This window comes from Phycodurus eques, chromosome 4 (assembly GCF_024500275.1).
Source record: "Phycodurus eques isolate BA_2022a chromosome 4, UOR_Pequ_1.1, whole genome shotgun sequence".
Classification (NCBI taxonomy): Eukaryota; Metazoa; Chordata; class Actinopteri; order Syngnathiformes; family Syngnathidae; genus Phycodurus; species Phycodurus eques.
This window is the reverse complement of record NC_084528.1, coordinates 29155867-29179816: the sequence shown is the minus strand read 5'-3', so window position 1 is coordinate 29179816 and position 23950 is coordinate 29155867. Positions and strand designations below refer to the sequence as shown.

Sequence of the window (23950 nt, the reverse complement as noted above, 5' to 3'; positions counted from 1 at the left end):
TTATTTTGAGATTTTTATCACTCATCTGTCTTTCATTTTTGATCCAACCCACCGTTAACGCGAGACAAGTCAACAATTATATTCTAAGAATTAAGGGATTTTTCATGTGAGTCACTGGTCACGAAGTTTGGAAGAGAAATGGGGTTGAGTCGAACGTTTGCTGTATACTTAATAGTATAAAAAGTAAATAATATTACTGTGGGAATTACGGGAATTAAGTTGTGATAATAGGATTAAAATAAAAAATACGACGAGGCTAAAGTACTTGAATGAAGGAAAACAATGTAGTAATTTTTAAAAGAATAAAGTTGTATATTTTTAGGAAAAAAGTAGTATCTTTACAAAAACAAAGTTGTCATTTTATGGGGGGAAATATCATAATATTACAGTGAAACTGTACAATAATCACATTGCAATTTATGAGAAAAATTAGCAAATTCGCCAAAAGGCCTTAATATTAGAAGAAAATACAGTACAGTAGTCTAAAACTAAACAGTTGCCGACTTAGAACACATCACAAGAAAATGTGTGTCGTCCCTAATTTTCCCTCATCATTTATAAGGGACACAAATTTTACCTTGTACGCGTGCTGCCTCCATCGACTTCTTTTGTGCGTGAAACTTACAACCTTTGACACTTCTTTGTTTCGTGCTTTCTTCGATCTTCAGTGTGACGGAACCATCTAACACTCTTAGAAAGATCTGCTGGGCTGAAAGGTAAAAGCAGTCACACTTGAATGATGCTTTGCTGTAGAAAGTGAACCTTGTCACTAAATCAAAAGGGAATGGTTTATGTTGCCGTTTTTATCATTGGCTTTGCCGCCATTTCTGCTTGCTTGTTTTGCCAAACGTTTTATTGGACTTTTACTCTCGCACTTTGTTGCTACGCTCCCAATCTTGCAAATATTCCTCCTTACTCCTATCTAAGGTTGTGTTGTGTTAAAGGTTGCTGATTTGAACTTTTAAGAGTGGGCATAATCAATGTTGTAGCAATACAGTGAACCCCCCCTCATATTTTCAGGTCCGCAATCGTGAACTCACTTATTTGTGGATTTTATTGATTTTTGTTTGCTTGTTTGTTGTTGCTGCTGTTTTCTGTTGTTTGCTAAAACTCAACTATTCTCTGTTTTAGTGCTGAGGCCAAAGCAATAGAAGTATTAATTTAGCACCCTATTGTTGCCGCGGAACTGTGTCAAAGTGAGTTGAGCAGTTTCATCTGGACAAAAATAGGGCTTTGCCGCCATCATGTGGTGTCTTGGTGTCAATATGCTATGTTGAAGTGATTTGAGGAGTTTCATTAGGACAGCAATACTCCTCTGCCGTCATCTTGTGGCATCTTAGTGCCGAGGAACTATGTTGATGTACATTGAGGAGTTTCTTCATGGGCCTTTTTTTTAAGGGGGTGTCAATTACAGGGCTCGTTCCCTGTCCCCAGCGAGTAGTTGAGGTTCACTGTATGTTGAAAACACAAAATTGTATCCTAGAATGAATTGTGTTTGCAGCGTTACTTCCAACGGAGCTCCACATCAGACTCCAACGTCACCCAGCCATCGATTCACTAGTACGGCAACCTGCACACCAGAGTCTAAAACTGACAGGTTGGCAGGGATTATAATGTGCTTTATATGAACTTATCAACAAAGCCATCATTTGTATATTGTATCTTGATATTTTGTCGTTGCAGACCGGCTTTAGGAGGTTTGCTGAGCTCCTCGTACAGGCAGCATCAGGAGTCTCTGGCTGCAGAACGCGAGAGGAGGCGCGCGGAACGAGAGGAGCGTCTGCAGAGGATCGAAAGGGAGGAGAGGGACCGCTACAAGTCAGTCTCACCTTGCAAAACACACAGCGGTCTCATCATATTGGGAATCCAGGCGATAATTCTTGCTTTGTCTATCTCAGTCGAGACTATGTCGACAAAAGGGAAGAAGCAAGACAAGCCAGAGAAGAAAGGTGGGTTTTATATGGCACACCTTGGTTTACATTAACTCACAGTATTGTTACAGTTGTAAGGATTGATTTAAAAATAGAAATCTTGTCAGGCTTTAATTCAACGGGAGAGCAGATGGAAAGTGAGTTTCACAGAGCCCCACAGGCTGAATTCTACCTGCCAGGGCCCCCGTAGGCCTGTTTACCATTAAGATATCCCGAAGTTAACTGGACAAGCGTGTAATTGTCTTTTGGCATGGATGTGGCCCAGGTGCTTTGAAAGCCAAGAAACTCATCGTTCCGCCGTCGGCCACTTCACCCCTCTAAAGTGGAAAATGTCTGTTCTGTTCAGAGGTGGCAAAAGAATTCACACTCTGTAGTTAAGTAGAAATACGCGTGTGTACAAAAAGAGTGATGAAACTGGAAGTACAGATTTAACTCCGCTATTTATTTAAGTAAAATGAAAAGTACAGACTATTAAATGTACAAAAGTAAAAATGTACTGTCAATTATTATATTTGTCAACTAGGCACAACAGAGAAAAAGAACTGGATACAAAATAGTCTCCCTTTTTTATGTACTTGCATAGTGCTCATACCATTTCCCTGACAAACTCATGCCAGTTGTGACAGTTCCGTTCGTCACGGAAAGTGAATTTGTGCGGTCGCTGATTCAGAACGCCGACATATCATCCTGATAATTGAGCTTTATGCCGTTTGCCGTGGCAGGTACAAGGCCGTGGAGAGGCTAGCGGCGGAGGAGTTTGAGCGAGAGCGGCCCAGGGCTCCCGTAAGAGGCCGCACGGAGATCACGCTGTGTTTGAGTTCCAACCCCGCCGTCCGCTCGGCGTCCCGCTGTTTCACCACTTCGCCCGTCGCCTCACAGCAGGACAAGGCGCCCAGTGCTCAGCAGACGTCAGGTAAATGCCCTTTGCCGGAAAACTGATCCTCCTAGTCCTTGTGGTTTACAATTTGATTCCTTTTGTTGACTCTACGAAGGATTTTTGGAAATTTGGCCATTTTAAAATGTGGTCGTTTTTTTTTTTTTTTTTTTTTTATGCTGAAGGTCTTGCAGTACGTAAAACCACTGGCACCACAGTTGTGCTTTCGTTCAGTTGCATTTTGGAATACGTTGAAAATCCACCAGATATTGAGTAGTATGCGTCATGGTCCTATGCTCGCGTTCCACACAACTCAAGAATGAAGCTACACTGTTTCTGAAAAGTGCAATATCATCTGTACTTTTATAAATGTACATTTTTTTGCTTTTTTTTTTCCCTCTCATTTCTGAATCTCTCGCAGGAAATGAGCCCATCCCCGAGTCAAAACCCGACTCTCCAACGGGAACAAAAAGTCCAGCATCAGAGTTAACGGGATCAGAACTTTGTCCCTCATCTCCTTCGCAACCAAATATGGATGCAAAAGAGCCGCCAGCAGACATGGAGGATCTTTCTGACGTTCAAGCGGTTCAGAATGTAGTTTTAGAGCCAGAGGGGTGTAAGGAGGGGGGAGTGGGGAATGAAGAGAGGCTGGAAGAAGGGAAGCTTGAGGAGCAAGAAGAGTGTGAGACTGGAAGGGAAGTCGAAGAGCAGGTGGACGTGGTGGAAGGGGCTGACGCAGTGGAAGTATCTGATGAAGCCCAGGCAGCTAGTGTAGCGGTGGTCGTGGATGTGGAGGATGTGGAATTAGAGGAGGTTTGTGAGCGGGTTCAGACGATAGAGAGGGATGTGGAGGGAAGTATAGTGCTGAGCGAGAAGGAGAGACAGAACGAGGAAGTGAACGAGAAGGACAACTGCTCGGCGTCCAGCATCTCATCCACCAGCAGTACTCTGGAGAGGGAGGAGCGCGAGGAAAAAGTCAAAAATGACATTGACGCAGGTATTATTTGAAGCTTTATTTATTTCTATTCAGCGCAGGGCTAGCCAAACGTTTGTGCTCAACGGCCACGTTTGATTTTTAAAACGGGACAGATGGATGAAAAAAAAGTTCAAACGTATGTGAAATATGTAAAATACTATCATTTAGTCTAATATTAAAAGCATTTTATTGTTTATAATTAGAAGTCTTTAAATATACGTGTTGATTTTTGTATTTGTTTCATTTAATTACGTAATCGTATAAAACAAATGATTTAGTAAGATGAGATGTATTCTTTACCATCAATTGTGATTAATTAAGCAACAAGTATTTCATGATACAAAATTAAAGAAATTATGACATAAAACAAATTTAAAAGAATGAATACTTTTAAATTTAACATTTTAAGAGGGGGGAAAAATAGGCTAAATGAATGCAACAAAAATCCTGGGGGTTACGTTCCAGACCACGCCTCCTATAAGTGAAATCCGCAATACAGAAATACTCCATTTAAATACACCCAAGTCATGTTTTTATAGTATTTATGGCACTTTAAATTTTTTTTATAGCTCTTTTTTTTTTTTTTTTTTTTACTGTATTACAAGACTCTTAATAATGTAAATGCTAGCTGAGCTGGATTTAAGAACGCAGCGCGCCGTTCGTATGTAGGCCGCAGGTCATAATTTGCCCACCGCCGATGTAGAGTCACGCGGAGCTTGTGTTCATCGCACGTTTTCCTCCCAACAGCCCAGTGGAGTCAGCGCATCGAAGACCAAGAAGAGAAGGACGTCCTCAACAGCCAGCGCTTCATGCTGGACATGCTCTACGCTCACACATCCAACAAGGGGGAGGACAACACAGGAGGAGACAGGGAGAAAGAAACTCAATGTAAATGTGAAAAGGACTCAGAGGTGGCTGACCCCTCTGTGGCGACTTTGGCCAGCAGGATCTCCACGTTGGAGGCTCACAGGCAAGCCAGAGAAGAAAATGTGAAGAAAACCGAGGTGGGCAGTGTACGGGCAGTGGCGGAGAGATTCAGTGATTTGGTCAAAGGTCTGACTTCTCCTGTTGAAGCGGAGTCGTCAAAGGAGCCTCTGAGTGACAAATCCTCCGGCATCATCCCGTCAGCCCAGAAGAAAGAATCGGACCAAATCTGGGACCAGCTCATGGCCACGCCCAGAGAGCTGCGCATCAAGGAAATGGATTTCACGGACCTGCGGGATGAGGATGACGTGGATATTTTAGATATGGACAACGTGATGGGGTCTGGTGATCTTGTCCCGCCGCCGCCGCCCCCGCCGCCTCCTCTTCCGTGCAATGCTGCTCTACCGCCACCCCCGCCCCTGTTTGGGTGCCCCCCGCCTCCTCCCGTCCTTGGCAAAATGCCCTTCGTGCCCCCTCCGTCCCCTCAGCTGAATCGGGGGGAAGTTCCTCTTTTTCTCAAGAAGAAGAAGACCATTCGGCTCTTCTGGAATGAGGTGCGCCCCATGGAATGGCAGTGTAAGAGTCATAAGTTCTGTAAGGAGTCCCTGTGGTCCAAACTAGAGCCACTTAAACTGGACACATCCAAGCTGGAGCAGCTGTTTGAGTCCAAATCCAAGGAGCTCCCTGTTACCAAGGTACATACAGTGCATTAAGCCTTACTCCGTAACTGTATTTAGTACCAGGAAACCACATCAGTATAAGCGATACCACAACAGCGCACCCTTCTCAAACTAGAGGATATGATGTAAAAATGTGTGGGTTCACTTCCCTCTCAGTGATGGTGTGGATGTGTGTGGAAGTGCTGATTCGTCTGTAATGTGTGCCCGCCCGGACTGACCCTGAACAGAATAAGCAGTATCGAAAATGGATGGAATTCTAAAAATGGAATTTAGTGTAATAGAGTAATAAAACGTTTTGAAGCATGTTATTAAAACAAAAAATATTTTGAATGTATAATACTTAATAGGAATGCAATATTTCCTGACACTACATTATTAATATTAATATACTGTATATTATTCATCTATGTTTATATTTTTTATAAAACAAAAAAACTCAACAAAAACTGTTCACGTTGACTTGTGCTGTGTCTCCCAGAAAGCAGCAGTTGATGGCAAACGACAAGAAATCATAGTCCTGGACTCCAAACGCAGCAACGCCATAAACATCGGTCTAACTGTCTTACCGCCTCCTCGTACCATCAAGACCGCCATCCTCAACTTTGATGAGTACGCACTGAACAAAGAAGGCATTGAGGTAAGGATGACGCACGTCCAAATTTGAAGTGTCTCGAGAAATCCCATCAAGTTAAGCAGGCGTTTTAAATGTTTTCTCCACTGATGCGCCGGCAACGCACCAAAAATGCGCAGTTGGAGCTCCAAAAAAAGAAGATTCATCTCGTGTAGATGTGATAGTTTACAATGTTGACATATCTTACGTCTGTCTGACGGCGTGTCATTAATCACCGTGACGATTAAAATGTCAACCAGCTCTTGAAAATTATGTGAAAGACATCAGCGGATAATGATGAATGTTGTGTCCCTTTAGTATTATGTAAGACTTAGAAGGATCACTCTCCATGAGGAGTTCCTGTTCACCTTTTGCCTTTAGGATTTTTTTTTTTTTTTTTTCCCAAGCTAGATAAAAAGGTTGAAAGTTCACACATCACGCACGTTTCCTGGAAATCTGGAAACATCTAAGATAAACAGCGCTGGAAAAATGTCAGAATCAATTTGTGTCCTCTCCTGCTCTACGGTTTACCTCCAGTCGTGTTTTGTGAAAACAAGGCGATGATGACTTGATAAACGACCCCCCCTCCCATCCCCCGCCCCGCCCGGAACTCTGTCATCTCATCTCCTCCTAGAAAATCCTGACCATGATCCCCACGGAGGAAGAGAAGCAGAGGATCCAAGAGGCTCAGCTGCTTAATCCCGATATTCCCCTGGGCAGCGCCGAGCAGTTTCTCCTCATCCTCTCCTCCATCAGCGAGCTGTCAGCCCGTCTGCAGCTTTGGGCCTTCAAGATGGACTACGAGCTTATTGAGAAGGTCGGCGTCTGCGCTTTATTTCATCGTATGCACGTGCAGCCGTTAAAGCAGAAGCAGCAAATAAAGTTCATCAGTTCACATTCTCCACTTAAGTTTCATTCGAGAGCACTTTAACGAACACTTCAGCTGTAACAAAGTACCAATATACTTATATAATATACAAGAGCTCCCTTGATATTAGCATTCTTCATACAGGAAGTGCAGAGTCTTGTTGCACGTGTTGTGGAAGCTGTTAGTAGATGAAAGAAAAGAACGATCAATTCAAATTCAAACAAGCAAGCTGGGGCTCTTTGATATCTTTGGCAGTGGCAAAAAAAAAAAAAAAAAAGGTATGCTACTCTCAGTAATTAGTCTTTTAAAATCTTTTAAAATGTGGCCCTTTGTTGCTTTTTACATGTAGTATATTGACAATGTTTTTCCCACTCATGAAGCTGAAGTGACACAATTTGTAAAAGCGTACTAAAACTACAACCACTATAATAAACACGTTTACCGACCTTTATTTAGCCAAGGCACATTTTTTACACGAGAAAAACCTTGTGGCACAACACCAAACAAAAATGTCTCAAAAAGTACTGTATACTGAAATAATGATCGATACACGGGTCCATTGTACCGTCTGCCATCTAGTGGACGAGCATTTAATTGTTCTATCTGTTACTATATGTCACTTGCAAAGATAGAGCGATAAAGATACATTATTTGAAGTATGTAAAGTATTAGCCACCAGGGCACCGTGGTGGGAACTTACTGGTTAAATAAATCCCTCTTTGGAAGTGTCAATCAAAACCGAGTATTATTATTTTTGTAAAGGCAGATTTGTTGATGTAGCTCGTCTTTCTAATTAGATTTTACAGGTAGGTCTTCGTAATGGGGCAGCGCAGTGGGGGAATGGATAGCACAGCCCAGAATTTCTGGGTTCAGATCTCATCTCCAGCCTTCCTCGAATTAGTTTTTTAAAGAGTCATTTAAGGAGAGTTGTAAAAGTGGATGACAATGACATGGGAAATGTCAGTACTGCTCTTGTGTTTGCAGGAAGTTGCAGAGCCCCTGCAGGATCTTAAGGAAGGGATGGACCAACTCGAGAAAAACACAACCCTCCGCTACATCTTGACCACACTGTTAGCCATCGGCAACTTCCTTAATGGCACTAATGTGAGTAACCCTCAATCTGTGGTGTGTTTATTGTAGTTTTGTGACCTTAACTTTGAAAATACGCCAGGATTAATGCAAAATGCTATTTTTCTCTTTAATTATCTTTCAATTTCACACAGCCCGGTAATGAGTTTTTACATTTGTTGTTAAAATGAGATTACATCAGCACAGTTGTGTAACCTTAAAACGCAATGGGTGGTTACTAGTGCTGAGAGGTCAACGCAATTGTATCGCGGTCGAGAAGTTCTGCGTTTGAATTTTAGCTCCGGCGTTCCTGAAGAATTATTTTGAGGCTCCACATACAATAGACTGTACTCTTATTATAAATGTATTATTAAACCACAAAAGCATGGCATGAATGGGAAGGAAGAAACGGGCGAGAGTCTGGACATTTTCAGAGGCTGTTGGCAGTGATCTGGCGCCCCATTCGCCGACTGCACTGGTGGATTTCAATAACCGAGACTGTACTTAGCATTCTATGTTATGCATATGTATTGATATTTTGTTTTATTTGTGTGCGAAAGCTCGTGTATCTTTGATCGGCCAGTCTGCAGTTTTCCAACGTTGTGGCCGACGTCCTTTTAATTGGTCAGAACGACACTGGCAGAATGTGTGGGAAAGAAAGAAAGAAAAAAATATTGGAGGGATTGTGTATTTTCTGGAAGCCAGGGTGTGGAGGAACACGCATCTGCATCTCTGCTAAGTGATTCTACCAATGAGTCTATGAGGGACAAACACGCAAGGGAAAGTACAAGTCATCTGCATCAAAACAGCCAGTTCCCATAAATAATGGAATCTGGAATTAGATTTTTTCAGTTTGACATTTAAAGCTGGCAGAGAAACAAAGGAGATTGTGTTTGCGTCTTTCATGCTATGTGCTGGCTTGCGCTCCGCTGCGGCACAGCGCAGAAATCCGTCGGTTTGGAAGTAGATTGTGGCTCCTGATAATCGCAGGCTAATGAAGCTACATATCTTCTTGGCACGCTTTGAGAGCCTTTCTGTGCTCGTGCCAGAGAGGAAATGCGCTGCAATTTGGTGCTCTTGTTGGGCCTTTGGATTGTTCCTGTCAGAATGTGCCCCCCGCCCTCCTCTTCCTCCTCTCTGAGTGTGCTTCTGTGCTTCCTCGCTCCTCCAGGCCAAAGGCTTCGAGCTGAGTTACCTCGAGAAAGTCCCCGAAGTGAAGGACACGGTCCATAAGCAGTCCCTGCTGCACCACACCTGCGCCATCGTGGTGGAGAAGTTTCCAGACAGCTCCGATCTCTACTCCGAGATTGGCGCCGTCACCCGCCTTACCAAGGTGGGAATAATTTGACATTCAGACCCTCGGAAGTCGAACGCTATCTTATTCCAGGCGGCCCGTTTGTTTAGCGGATGAATTGTCACCAACGTAAACACTTGAATGGTAACATTTGGAAAGTGACGAGATGAAAGCAAAAGATTTTCAAAGATGATATACAAGTTACTGTTGTTAACAGTGAAACCCTTTGGCGATATCTTCCAGTTTTAGTTCTATCATCGTTACCATTTTCCACTCCGGGTTCATCTGAGATAGAGGGATGGACAAATGGGCAGACAGACAGATAGATAATCTCGATGGATGACAGATAGCTAGATGGACGGGCAGATGGATAGCTATACAGATCTATAGATTCAGAGAGAGAAACCCAACTGGCACAAACTGAGACAAGCATAGCTGATCTGGATTTGGCTTAATGTTCCACTTCCTCCAAATATTAAATTCCGTTCCAGTTCCGAGAGTCAGCTGTGCGTGCTTGTCAAGGGTCCGCCCGAGAGATCCGCCGTGACCTGTGCTGTTCTTTGCCAGGTGGACTTTGACCAGCTTCAAGACAATCTGGCTCAGATGGAGCGAAGGTGCAAAGCATCGTGGGATCACCTCAAGGTCATCGCCAAGCACGAGATGAAACCTGCACTGAAACAAAAAATGTCCGACTTCCTCAAAGACTGCGCGGAAAGGATTATCATTCTGAAGATCGTACACAGGAGGATAATCAACAGGTGTGCGTTGGTCGTATGGTTGCTTATCTGCTCCCATTTTTGTTGTTGTTTGTTTAGCTTTTTTCTGCGTCTGTGATGTTTTTCCTGCAGATTTCACGCCTTCCTGTTGTTTCTGGGCCATCCGATATACGGCGTCCGCGACGTCAGCATTCATCGCTTTAGCAAGATCCTCAGTGAATTTGCGCTGGAATACCGCACAACCAGGGAGCGTGTGCTCCAGCAAAAACAGAAGAGGGCCAACCATCGTGAGAGGAACAAGACCAGAGGAAAAATGATCACAGATGTAAGTGGACCCTGGACCTGGTTTTGCTTTGGCCAAGCAATCAGCAGATGGTAAAATGCCGACGTCATCGAGTGCCAGCTCGCTGGCCCCGGCTGGCCTTTTGAGACCAAATTGGAAATCTGATTTGGAGCTAAAAGTTTAAGTCACATTGGCCAGCCCAATAGATTCTGAAGGCCGTTCGACAGGGCGGCGCATGTCGGCTGAAATCCGATTGGACGAAAGCATCTAACATCCACACAAGCTACTGGAAGCAGTGCCTCCAAGAGAAACGCGATGAAATGACGAGAATAGACTGTTGAGAATAAATAAATACAATTTATGGAACAAATGTTGGAATTTAGGTTGAAAATGTTGGTCAGTGTTTAAGACCAGCAAAAAAGGCCTTTGTGATTACATCAGCAAGGTCCTCACATCTGTGTTACCGTAACAACATTCCGGGGGTTGCCGCCCGTCTACTCCGATGTGTCGCTTCAGTCGGCTTTAAAAGGCCAGAGCAAACAACTCGCGCTACGGTTAGAATCCCTTAAAATTAAAACCTGAGAATGTCTCTAAAGGGGCCCCGATTCAAACTTGGAACTTTAGGCGTTCCTGTAGGAGGAATAACAAGCCCATGTGCATTTACGGTGTTCAAATCAAAATGCACTTGTGGACTTCAATTTAAAGGTGAACTTTCACGACATTTTGAGGCACATTTGTCTTATTGTATTACAAATAGCCTATTCGTTAGCGTAACCTTGTCTTTGGAAGCTCCCGCTTGACCTCTCAAGGCCTTTGTTTCTCCCCTCCCTCCCTTCCTCCCTTCCTCCCTTCCTCCCTCCCTCATGTCTGTAGAGTGACGACGAAGGTGACATTGAGGTAGGGAGCGCTGCTGTCTGCAGCCGGCCGCATGCGAAACCGTTTGCGGTGACTAATTTTCAAGAGTTGAATTTATAACCTGAGTGAAGGCTGACAGCGGGCGCATGGCTGCAGGTGCTAATGATGACGGTATCATCAATATATTACCAAGGATGCAACAAAAACAAAAAAACACATTTAAGATAAATCATAAAAATAGAACCATGTTAGACCAGTCCGAGCAAAGCGTGGCAGTGATCCGATGATCCTCACTTTCGCCAACGCGTACCCCCTTTCTTGCAGAGCGGTAAATTCGGCGGCGCCCAGCCCGACACGCCCGAGAGCCAGCCTCGGGGCATCCGGTACGCCGAGGACGCCGCCGAGCACGAGAACATGAAGGCCGTGCTGAAGGGCGAACGCGCGGAGCGGAGAGAGCGAAACGTCCGCGGTGCCGGGCCTCCGCACTCGCACGAGAGCCAGCAGCACCGCAGGTGAATAAATGCAACATTCGACACTTAAATGTGGATTGTTTGCACCATCGAGTGTGTAGAAAGGATGATACGTGCTGTATGTAACGTCAATGTGATCCATCCACACTGTTGGGATTAACTAATTTCACGTAACGAGACTCTGTAATTGTTATCCATTATAATACTGGGAGAAAATTTATAATGAACTTAAAGGTGCTTTTGGAAATGTCAGTGATTACAATTTGAGTTCAAAGCAAAAGCTTTTTTTCATTTCATTTCTCTTCCTCCTAAAGAAAATGCTTGTGATTGGCTCTCTCTGGTCATGTGCCATTCTGGCTGGTATCAAATGTGACATAATTTTTCCAAATGTGACCACGAAGTGCCACCCTGTGGTGCAACTTGTTAGTTTGTCTGGAATTTTCAGGTTAGGATCAGTTACACTTTTGAGCACATAAAAGAACATAGGGTTTGTCTAAACTCTTTAAACCCTAATTTGAAAGGCTTACCCAGTTTTGAAACCCAAATTTGAAACCCTACTCGTTTTAAAACATTACGCCTGTTTTGAAACCCTAGTTTAAAACTCTCACCCTGTTTTGAAACCCTAATTTAAAACCCTAACCCTGTTTAGAAACCCTAATTTAAAACCCTATCCCTGGTTTGAAACCCTACTTTGAAACCCTGACCCTGTTTTGAAACCCTAATTTAAAACCCTGACCCTGTTTTGAAACCCTAGTTTAAACCCCAACCCTGGTTTGAAAACCTAACCCTGTTTTGAAACCCTAATTTGAAACCCTACCCAGTTTTGAAACCCTTATTTAAAACCACAATCCTGATTTGAAAAACCCTGACCCTGTTTTGAAACCCAAAGTTAAAACCCTAAGCCTGTTTTGAAACCCTAAACCTGTTTGAAACCCTACTTTGAAAGCCTAACCCTGTTTTGAAACCCTATTCCTGTTTTGAAACCCTACTTTGAAACCCTGCCCCTGTTTTCAAACCCTAATTTAAGACCCTCACCCTGTTTTGAAACCCTAGTTTAAAACTCTCACCCTGTTTTGAAACCCTACTTTCAAACCCTGACTGTTTTGAAACCCTTATTTAAAACCCTAATCCTGATTTGGAACTCTAATATGAAACCCTAACCCTGTTTTCAAACCCTGACTCTGTTTTCAAACCCTACTTTGAAACCCTAACTCTGGTTTGAAACCCTAATTTGAAACAAAACTCTTTAAAGTGATTTGAAAGCCTACCCCCGTTTTGAAACCCTAACTCTGTTTTGAAAACCTAATTTGAAACCACAACTCTGTTTTGATACCCAACTTTTAAACCTGAACAGTGCTATGAAAAGGTATTTGCCCCCTTCTCAAATTTTTATTTCCTCACTTTAAGATGATGAAACAAAAGTAAATATCAGACAAAAATAACCCAAGTAAACATAAAAGTCAGTTTTTAATTGGCGATTATAATGTATTTATTATGTGAAAAAAAAACTGACATAGAAATACATATGTTCCACACAAAAAACAGCGCCATAGCATAGCCACGATAAGTGAACCGCGATATTGCAGGGAACATTTTATTATGTACGCACAGCAAAACAAGAAGTCATCTCCCCGTTCCTCTGGTCGTCTTCCCAACTGTCATCATTGATGACGAAGCTGCTCTGACTTTTGTGTTTTCAGCACGCGTGCCATCGTGGCGCGTCGCCAACGACGACGCCGTCAACTGCACGGACGACACGGCCGACGAGATCATGGAGCGAATCGTGCGCTCGGCCACCCAGGGGCCTGGCCCGAGGACGCAACCTCGTGAGAGGCGGCGCTCCAGGGTCAACCGCAAATCACGTGAGTTTTTTAAGCGTTTTGGTGCGATAGCGGGAGCGGCGAGTTCCTGGCAATTTAGCACTGTTACAAAATTTTAGACTCCACTGGAAACGTTTTTTCCAAAAAGACTCTGAGCAACTTTAGAAAATGGACTAAAACGCCCGCTGTGTGTTCTGCCTTGTGAAGTGAGAAGGACCCTGAAGAGCGGTTTGACATCCGAGGAGGTCAGCGTTCTGGGCTTGTCCGGTGGTGCTGACGTGCAGGTGTGAACAGGACTGGAGGACGCACGTTCGTTCACACCTCCTCGCCTGGCCCCATGGACGACTTGTTTGCGCTTCCCTGAGGAGATGAAGAAGAAGAAGCTGAGTGCCGCATTGAGACCACTGATCTTCGCGACTGGCAGATCCCTCCTGCACTCCTGCAGCGCTTGACCTCCCCTCTGCTCCCCTCTTTAACACCTAAAGCACCTCTGTGTGTGATCTCTGGTGGTCAAAGTGAAAGGAACACGTCCAAAGATGTCTCCTGCGTGTGCACGATTACTACTGTGCTGCTTTGGCGCTCCAGAAGGTGACCCGCTAAGCGATCGATAAAAGCTGAAATACTTCACAAAAAGATCAACAGTAGCACATTGTATTCGCATTAAATCAAGCAGGTTGAGGAGTAGGCTACGACAGATTGACAGATAGGTTGCTCAGCAGCATATGGCGCACAGCAGGAGCTTCTGTTGTCCCAGCTGTGCATTTCAGTGCCTTTCCGAGACGCTTATTTATTGAAGAAGGTTTTTCAGGGACATCCAATCAGATGAGGGCCGATCACGAGCTGCGAATGATTTCTAAAAGTGTTCGCTCGATTCACAGTGAAGCTTATTTATTATGGCAACTGTTCCCCCCCACCCCCCACCCCCATCGCCTTACATTTCACTTGAACTGTAAGTTGAAAAGTATACGAAACAGACATCTTCAACTGGCATCACTGGAGATTCAGTGACAACCACGCTTCCTCTCTTTGAAATGAATGTGAAAATCACCATTTAACTTATATTTCTGAACATCTATATTGAAGTGGTGTTAAAAAAAAAAAAAAAAAAAAGGAAGGTATTTTTCTTTTCTTTTTTTTAATTGTAGGCCAGTTCATTTTATGTGCGATCATCCAGAACATCATTTAACTTTTTCTTCTCTCTCTCCAATACTTCTGAGTCCCAGTTTGCTATTTAGAACGGGAGAGCATAGCCATTGAGAATCAATCCATCTGAAAGAAGAAAACACCAGCAGTTTAGTCAACTCTGTTCAGCACCTTAGATTCCAAACATCTAACATCCTGATGGCAAAGGAGTTTTTTTTTTCCCCCAACCAAGCAGACAGATGTGTAAAGTCAGTTAGGCCAGTTATGTAAAATGTTTTTTCTTGCTCAATTTGTAGAATAGTGTATTATAGAGTAAAAGCAGTATTATAAATGTAATTTAAAGGTTTGTTTTAAGAGTCACTTTTGCAAGTTAGGGTTTGATATGAATGCTGGTTCTGTGCTCTGGACACTCGATGGCAGCTTTGACGTCATCATTGCACTTCACAACTCCGCTCCACAAACAAGCAAGGCTTCACAGTGCAGCCAGGAACAAGGTCACTCTTTTGATTAAAAGGCTCGTGAAAAATATTTTTGGTCTGTCTGTTGTATTCTTGTTGTTTTGAGGAAAGGACAACAACAAAACAATAAGTCACAAACTGAAGTCATGTTTATTTTTAGTCCACACGACCCATGAGTCAAGGAGCACATGGAGTTCAAGTTGATCAATGACTTGTAGGTGGTCTGGACCTAATTTTACAATTTTGCTTTGAATAAACTGCAGAGACAGTACAACGGACAGGACAGCTACCTAGCAAGGAAAGAAGGATGGAAGGAAATACAATGGAGCTGAAAGGGATTTTTAAAAAATAAAATAAAAAAGCTGAAACACTGTCAGCAATTCCAGTGCAACCCAGCATGTACTGCTATTTGAAAACTTAGAAACTAATAAAAACAAGGGCACGGGTTAACAATGATATAATTTGTATCTCCTGGTCATAATTGAAATTAATCAACATACATTTTCACTGAACAATTTCTTTTGCACAGTACCTCAGAATTGCATAAATTACAAAATGGAATATTCCCTTTCCACCAGACGTGATTTACTTGGTAAAACCCCTGAATGAGTGAAAGGCAGAAAGCACTTTAACATTTTTCATATTGCTACATTTTATTTAAAATAACAAAAAAAAAATAAAAAATACACAAAGCTCATTTTTGCATATCCTCTTAGGTGTGGGGTTTTCAAACCAATAGTCGCATTTTCTCGTAAATAGCACCAAACATGAAAAGGCTCCAACAGTCAGCTGGCAGCTTTTAGAAAGTCAAGTGATTGGCCTCAGAAAAGGGCAGTCGTAAACAAGTCGAAATGGAGGGCAGACATTTTGTGTCTCTGCTAAGATTTCATCTTGTGGAATAGATCCATGTTTGAATAGAAAGGATTAAAAAGAAGACTAGGTCTTCGACGCGTGCGCCCGTTTAAAAATAGATCCACTTAAGCAGTGTGTACAAAGCTCATATAAAATGGTATATAGCCGGTGAAAGGGGGGGAAAATACTTCTTTCGACACATAGCACCAGCCAGCTTGTTTGGTCTAAAAAGAGCAAAATGTGTGCAGCACTAAAACAAACAGACAAACGAACAGGAAGTGGAACCCAGATAGCAGTGAGACAAGCGGACAAATGTTTCAAAGTTAAAGTGCCACTCCAGTCTGCACGCTCCCTTCTAGGCCAGCTGATGAGGAGCTTCAAGCATCTCCATGAGGAAAGTGTCAATGGGCGTGTCGCCGATCAGCTTGAAGAAGAACAGGTGCTCCAAGCACTTCAGGCCGATGGAGCGCAGCGCGGGCAGGCGAAGGAGCAGCTTGGCGAACCTGACACCCACGACACACGCCAGTCACGCGCCTGCTGCCGCTTTCTTCTTGTCAGAAGTGAAAAGGGAGGGAAGTGCACGTACCTGCCCTGCTGCTCGGGATATTTGTTTTTGCAATAAGCCTCCAGCGACGCATACACCTTCTCTCGGAGCACCTCCACCTCCCCCGTGTTGGACAGACCTTTAGCATCTGCAGCACAACACATTTGCCTTTAAGCCCTTACTCCTTTAATGACAATATTCAATTTATAAAAATATATAACAAAAATATTGACAGACAAATATGTTTGAATGAATGTTATGTATGAACCAACCATAGAATATTATTTTAAAAAATCCACCCTCCCTGTCACCACCGAATGTTTCTAATTGTAATTACTATTTTACAACTGAGCATGGCAAGACAAGAATAGCCAATTAGAGAGCCTAGTGTCAGTTATTTGCGTGCACACGCGAGTCTCACTGTCTGCACACCCGGCAAGCTCGCGCAGACTTTTATTATTTGACAGATTTTGGGAGTGCGAGATGGGGTTAAGGCCACGATGCCACCAGCGGGCTCACCTGGGTTGAAGAGGACGATTGCGCGAAGGCAGCCCAGCTCTGTCTTGTCCATTTGCATATCTCTCATCTTGTTGACAAGCTCGGTGAGAACCCTGATGGACAACATTTGAAGAAGGCGCAAAACAGTCAAGTTTCCCCCCCCCCACCTCATGAAATAAATATAGAGTTGATTTAAAAGAAATATGACAAAAGTGTGCGGTTACCTGTCAAATATGGCACCAACCTCTGCACTCTGCACACTCTCCCTAAGTTGAAACAAATGTGCTTACTATGAGGGCCTATGAGCTCATTGACGTAAGGGGCAAGTGGCCAATGAATGAACCTGTCAAAGATAGCTCCCACTCCTGCGCTGTGAGCACCGTCACGCTGCAGCTCCGAGGTGAGCAGAACGCCGTCCTTCAGGGCAATGGAGCGGTGGGAGAAGGAGGCGATGAGGAGCTCGTTCCAACCTGACAAGACGAACAAGAGGGTTAGACGACGACGGCCGTCACATGTATTAAGAGTACAGTGAACCCTCGCCGATTCGAGATTCACCATCCTTAGGACTTCATGTATAAACTTGTATAAAGCTGGAAAACTCATTACTTAACTAAAAGCTCTAAACTTTTGAATTCACAAGTCCATATTGATGGATGGACCAATACATTTCCCGGTTCAATAAGCATTGGTATTGAAACAATCCTCTTCATCATGCTCTTCACATTTTGACATCATGGGACCAAAAGTACCTCGCCATAGCCAGACTTCAAAAAGGAAATGTTGTAAGATGAGTTTGAAGAGTTTTTGGAACATAGTTTGGGGTAGATTTAGGGTACATTTTAGCCACTGCACCCTTTCCCCGCAAATTTTCACTACTCGCGTCGGAGCTCAATCCCAAACCCCGCGAGGGTTCACTGTGTGTGTGACTGTTTGTGTATGAGATGAGGCACCTGCACGCAGGAGGATGACCTGATCATCGAGGGGCAGCTCACAGAAGTGAGGGATTCTCTTGGCCCACTCCACCAGGGCGAAGAGCTGCTTGTCTGCAGTCTGGCAGATGTTGGTGACCGCGTCATGGGGCTGAAACACATACAACTGCGTCACTAAGGGCACTTTGGAGGTTTCACACACAAACAACAACAACGTCAAAACCTGGTTCACACTGACCCACGGGCTACTAGTTGGCAGTGTCACTTCACAAAGAAACAACGCTCGAGAGCACGATGCTAGACTCTTAACTGAACTTCCTAAAGCGTGGGGAGCAAAAATTCTAATACTTCCTTGGTCCTTTATGTCAGTCTTGACCAATGTTTTGTGGTTCTGACGGAACCTTTAGGTAATTAATAAATAATTGGTTTAACTTGCCGTTTGCATCAGGCAGCACTTGACTCCCCTCCAGTGACAAAGCAAACCACAGGATAAAAGCTAAGGAATTATCTTTTTTTTTTTTTTGTTACCGTCACTGAAATTATGACATATTGTATTGTATTAGTGATATGAGCTAATCATAAATCAAGAACCCCATGCACTTGTATGTTGAAACGCTGCTTTAAATATCGCCTGTACTGTAAATAAAGGTTTTCTGAATGAACAAATAATTCCAAATATAACTGAACAAGATCTTGAAGGAGTTTGACCAAAGTCACGCCCCGGATTGTAAGGTTACCAATGATACCAGTAGCTAGTACCAGTGTTGGTTGGGAACTGGTGTTCGTGCTCCATTAAGTTCAACTTGCACCACAAAACATCCAGCTTGGCAACGAGCTAAACCAGAGCTACGTTACGTGACCAAGACAATGGCCGCAAGACGAGGTCGCTAGCTTCCTGCCATTAAATGGCGGTTGAATGTTCATACCACAGACGTGGTCAACACCCCCCATTGAATGACGTTATAAGAGACTTCAAGAGCAGCAAAGAGTTGCTGCTAGTCTGGCACCAATTAATGGGGTGTGCTAAGTGGGGGCCTGTGCAGCAGAATGAAAATATCAAACAACTGGTGCTAGTTTTGGCTTTAGTGCCAAAATTACAGCGCACCAGTTCAGTGTGAAAGGGGGTATGAAAGCACTTGTAGTCAAGGAACAAAAGCATCTTGGGAGTGTGTTCACCATTATCCTTTTGGTTTTGACATATTCATGTCCTCAAATGCTGCTTACATGTCAACAACAATGGTTTAGTTTGTTTGTTTTTGGACTCCAATTCACTGTTTTTGTGTAAATGTACAGCCAAAACAATGCATTATTTCTGTGCTGTGTAACAAGCAGCGGTTGCGTGCACTCACAGAGTTGCCCGCAGAGCCTCCATCCGAGTGAAGCTCAGTCTTCTGCTCCACCGCAGTCTCCGCCTCCAAGATCTTCTCCACTGGCATCTCCTCGTTAATGCCCATGCTGAACTCCAGCTCGCCTTCCCGTTCGCGGTTCCTCTGGCGCTCCTCTTGAACCGCTGCATCACATGTGGTGGGAAAGAGTGATTTATACGAAGAGGACAGAAGTCACTAGTGTTTAAATGCAGATAGGAGAAACCCCGTTGGGGGGAGAAGTGCTGCAGCGGGACTGTTTATCATGTTGACTGCCATCTTATCAATCCATGTGTGCAGGAACAATTTTTTTTTCTCAATGCATATGACTTTTTAAACATATATACTCTGTACTATTTAATATATACTAATATTATTCCTATTAAGATTGACACAAAAACAGCCACTTCATTGAGTACATATGCACACAAAATGAGAACAAACAAAATGGCTGCAACAGTTTATCAAATATTCTGCCTTTTCATAGATAATTATCTGTTTTGACTGTCGGCCAGTGAAAACACCCACCGGCCTTTTTTTTTTTTTTTTTTTTTTTTAAATTGATGTACAGTGCCATAAAAAAGTATTGGGCCCCTCCTCAAATTCATATATTTTCGCATCGTTTCCCCACTTTATTTAATTTGAAACAAATTTAAATATCAGACTAATATAACCCAAGTGAACTTAAAATGCTGTTTTTAAATGGTGATTTCATTTAATAAAGAAAAAAACTCTTCACGGAACAGGTTTATGATCTAGTCTGGTGAGTTGTTGTTTTTTTTTTTTTGATACCTTGGAAATAAACTGAATCCGGACAAACCTTTATCCCCTTCTAGCTAAGCGAGATTGTAGGTGACTGCAGCAGCACGAGAAAAATACAGTGCAGTACATTTGCGCCCTTGCTATATGGCAGATTTTTGAGCGGTGGTTTCTATGGGACTTCACAATATACAGGCAAGTTCAAATATAGAGTTTGAATGCCTTTGTTGTGGTACCATGTTGTGCAGCACTGAGGTCTACTGGGTTCCTACGGGAAGAGCTGCAGCAAGAAAAAGAGGCAGAGAAGGTCCTTGACTAAGCTGTATTGAGAGCTGTTACCACAGAACAGAGCGAAGATATGCCTGTGAATATTGTTGTATTCTCTGTTTGTATGTGTTGCTCATCCGTATGTGTTAAAGAGGTCGTTGCTTAAAGGTTTATAATTACCATAACGTTTATGCTAATATATATATATAAATTTTTAAAATCTACATGTTCAATACAACACCAAATCCAAGACATTACAAGGAGTACGTTTAAAATATCAATGCCATACTCATCCGACCCTCATCTTTTCCATCTTCTTTTATCCACCTTACATGTTTGACCACTATTGAAAGATGGGGAAAGGGTAGAATTGGGAAAGTGAAGGGAAGACAGGGGTTAGAGATATAAACCCAACCCGCTGCATCAGTCTCTACCATATTCCTATGCTATTGCTATTTTATGCCTTACTACCATGGGAAAACTGTTCAACTCCAACCACAGAGTGATAATTAGTATGTAAAATACACCGCGCATCCTGGTGCTTTCTCCCCTCCCTTGCTGCTTGGTTAGTTTTGTTTTGTTTTTGTTTGTTTGTTTTTTGTTTTTTTTTTTTACTATGAGAGACATGTTTGGCAATAAGAAACCTGCATACCTTCCCTCTTCATTCCCATGGCCAGGCACTTCTGGTAGCGGCAGTACTGGCAGCGGTTGCGCTGGCGTTTGTCCACCAGGCACTCCTTGTTGTCCCTGCACGTGTAGCTCAAGTCTTTGCGGACCGTCCTCTTGAAAAAACCTTTGCAGCCCTCGCAGCTGTAAACACCGTAGTGCTTGCCTAGTGCACAAAAAACACAGGCGTGGTGATAAATTAGAAGATTAGCCTAAACAATTATTTACAGTAAAAGCAGCACACACGGGTTGTCTTTCAAAGTGAAGAACGTTGCGGTGTATTCACTCACCAGACGAGCGATCTCCACAAATGACGCACAGGCGCTTCTGAGACAACATGATTCCCGGACTGTGCGCAGACATGGGCCTCAGGCCGAACGGAGGCTTGATGTCCTCGGAGCTGCTGATTGAATGCATCCCTGACATGGCGCCTGAAGCTGAGAGCTGGACCGACATGAACCACACAGAGAATTGTCATGTGAGGGATTCCACCTTAGATCAATTTCGACAAAAGGACCCCCAATCATGTCAAATGTTGAGAAGTTCTTCAGTTTAAGTTGGGGTTTCCAATATTTTTCACTTTAAGATCGAAAATAGAAATGAAATGCAATAGACATGACTTCACGTGAAAATATAATTACTGCTTTTGGCCAAGAAATTCTGTGACACCCGTTGAAACCAACACCTGCCTGCGACCTAAAATATTAGCGGAAAAGTTTGGGAAAAACTCGTTCAAATCAATGTCGTATTATATACAGTGAACCCCCATTTATCACGGGGGATACGTTGCAGACCCACCAGCAATACAGTAGATTTAAATTTGCCATCTAGAAAGACCATACGAAAAACACTTTTTATAAATACTTTTACCCCTCCTCCACACATTCAACACATTTAAACTTTTATAAATAATCTTCTAAAAAACAGAGAGCATATGTGAACACAAAAAATTGCAAGCATAAAATATATAGGAAATATTGTATAGTGTCTATGTTAGTTACACGCAGACGACTTTAAGAGGCGGGGCCTAGTAGGGTGGCATGTGACATCAGCGAGTCTGCATATGTGAGTGCCTGGGCGTATGCTGTTGCCGACAGCAGCTGTCGTTCTGTGTGCTCAATGTGTTTGTTTTACTGTTCTCCTCGCATTTGACGAACGGCTGAAAAGTGCATCGGAAACAGTAAATAAGTACACCGTAAAATCCTTTTTTTTTTTTTATTTCAACAACGTAATATAATGCAGGCATGAACAGCAAAGCGTGATACAGCAGGGAAACACTGTATATTAAAATAGATATCGATTGATGCTGAAATGCATACATGAAAGGTACACGCAGGCCATGCAAAAGCATGATCTTATTTTGCTTGTAATGTCAATTTACCTGGGTGTGGCTGATGGGTCCAAATCCCAGAGAGGGCGACACCATTGGAGAGTTGATCGAGAACGGAGAACCGATGCCATTGGTGGGACTGTTGGGGGCCGAGCTGTTGGGCTGCTGGGAAGACATGGCTCTAATAACACAGGATGATGTCCCGCCGGATGGATATCAGTCTGAGGGTGACATTCGGATATGAGCGCTTATTAGTACTAGAACGTCCTTATGACAACTGTATCAAACATCCTGCCTGTTAGATAACACTGTGTCTGTGAAGTCCTGCATCGTCCTGAATTTCCCCATTACGAAACTAATAAAGGTCTTCTCTATAATCAGACCTGTGTCTAAAATGGCAGCTATTTCAGTCACATAGATGAGGAACACATTTCACTCGAGTCAAATACGGTTCTCTTCTTCCGCAAGAATATTGCCGTCTAACGTGTGCCGTGGCAACGTTCCAGTTTTAGCTTGAGAAGACGTTCGCTGGATGAATGCTGCAGCAACAGATAACATTCACGTTGCCCAAATGAAACTAAATTTTACTCGAATCGCCCGTGTTAGAATTCAGCCAACATGAAGTGAACAGTACAGCACGTACAGGACATCCGTTGGACGCTCAAAGCCTGGGCTCGTAACATTAGCCAGCTAGCATTAGCAGCATACCCGGTGCGGAGTTAACGTGATTTAAATGACTCGAACGCTATTCGTTTAACACGAACCTTCCCAGCGCGCAGCTTGATTCGGGGATAAGAACCGCTTGAAATCCGCGTGTGCCGTCGCAGTTTAATCTACTTAGCGAGGCTTCGCAGCGAGTCGAGCTAACCTAGCTAGCGTGGCTACGTTTAGCCTGCCGCTGGCTACATGTTGGCAGTCGGGCGAGCCAAATCATGGCAAGCAACGTGTTCGCTCGCAGGTCGGGGCGGAAAACACTCACCAAACACACAATCGACGCATTGTTGAAAGCACGGGCGTGTGTCTTTATTTTGCTTCCCGGGAAGCAGCAGCAGACAGCGAGGCCGCCGCTCCGAGCCAGTTGACTTGAAGTTGACGCTGTTGTTGTTTACTGGCCATGGTGGCTCAGTGCCAGCTCCTCTCGAGCCAAAATGTCTCCCGGGACCACCCAGTGGCGCGGTCACGTGACAGAGCCGCACAGGCAAGGGAGGGGAGGGGCTCATCTGTGTTCATTCAAAGTAGGATTATCGCTTTACAAATTACGCCGCAAAGCAAATTAGCCATCAGCCTGGCCCGTCAACATGCATTGTTCAAAAATAGCCGTTGGAAACATATGAATATCAATTTTTAATATATTTTTTAACATATGTTCCAAGTGCCTTTCAGAGCACATTATTAAGAAACTGAGGATCAATATGACAACCGCGTGTACAAAAATGAATATCGCTTCTTTTTAAGAAAGTGCAATTTGTCTTCTATTAGGAAATGAAGGATGCAGATCAAAGCAACAGTAATGTAGCGTTATGCAATAAAAACCACCAAAGGCTTCTTTTATGTAAGAGTTTGCTTAAATGCCACAGCAACCCTGCGTCACGTAGGTTTCTGACACATGCCTGTCAACGTGTACTTTTCCAAGTAAAAGGACAATAGTTGAACACAAACCTACGCTATCGCAGTGCTGAAGTAATAATTACAGTAAAAGTTGTATGAAAAACACTTCTAGGCGCAATCCCATGAAAAACAGTAAATATGGCGCTAACTGAGCATGCTGTCT

General features: G+C 43.4%; 2 protein-coding genes across 4 annotated transcripts in view; one reads left to right on the top strand and one right to left on the bottom strand.

The window, feature by feature from the left end:
* Positions 1 to 15027, top strand: part of fhod3b (formin homology 2 domain containing 3b) — an 84708-nt gene extending 69681 nt beyond the window's left edge. The window contains 17 exon segments of the mRNA XM_061675136.1: positions 669 to 716; positions 1502 to 1597; positions 1684 to 1818; positions 1899 to 1949; positions 2654 to 2844; positions 3227 to 3802; positions 4529 to 5400; positions 5864 to 6022; positions 6630 to 6812; positions 7848 to 7967; positions 9103 to 9264; positions 9793 to 9983; positions 10074 to 10266; positions 11404 to 11520; positions 11522 to 11591; positions 13250 to 13411; positions 13577 to 15027. Of these exon segments, the coding sequence (XP_061531120.1) occupies positions 669 to 716; positions 1502 to 1597; positions 1684 to 1818; positions 1899 to 1949; positions 2654 to 2844; positions 3227 to 3802; positions 4529 to 5400; positions 5864 to 6022; positions 6630 to 6812; positions 7848 to 7967; positions 9103 to 9264; positions 9793 to 9983; positions 10074 to 10266; positions 11404 to 11520; positions 11522 to 11591; positions 13250 to 13411; positions 13577 to 13659 (3409 nt within the window). The 3' untranslated portion in view covers positions 13660 to 15027.
* A 74-nt stretch (positions 15028 to 15101) lies between these two features.
* rxrbb (retinoid x receptor, beta b) lies at positions 15102 to 23345 on the bottom strand. 3 transcript variants are annotated; one of them, XM_061675137.1, is made up of 12 exons: positions 23159 to 23345; positions 22231 to 22400; positions 21140 to 21293; positions 20836 to 21015; positions 20473 to 20526; positions 19143 to 19303; positions 17815 to 17944; positions 17208 to 17334; positions 17089 to 17130; positions 16886 to 16977; positions 16409 to 16514; positions 15102 to 16325 (listed from the first exon to the last, which is right to left on the bottom strand). In XM_061675137.1, exons 2-12 carry the CDS (start codon positions 22354 to 22356, stop codon positions 16178 to 16180), a joined length of 1320 nt encoding a protein of 439 aa, XP_061531121.1. In that variant the 5' UTR covers positions 22357 to 22400; positions 23159 to 23345; the 3' UTR covers positions 15102 to 16177. The 3 variants fall into 3 exon arrangements, with proteins under 3 accessions (XP_061531121.1, XP_061531122.1, XP_061531123.1); XM_061675138.1 differs by having other exon boundaries at positions 20482 to 20526; XM_061675139.1 differs by lacking the exon at positions 20473 to 20526 and having other exon boundaries at positions 23159 to 23342.
* Between the last annotated feature and the right edge of the window lie 605 nt (positions 23346 to 23950).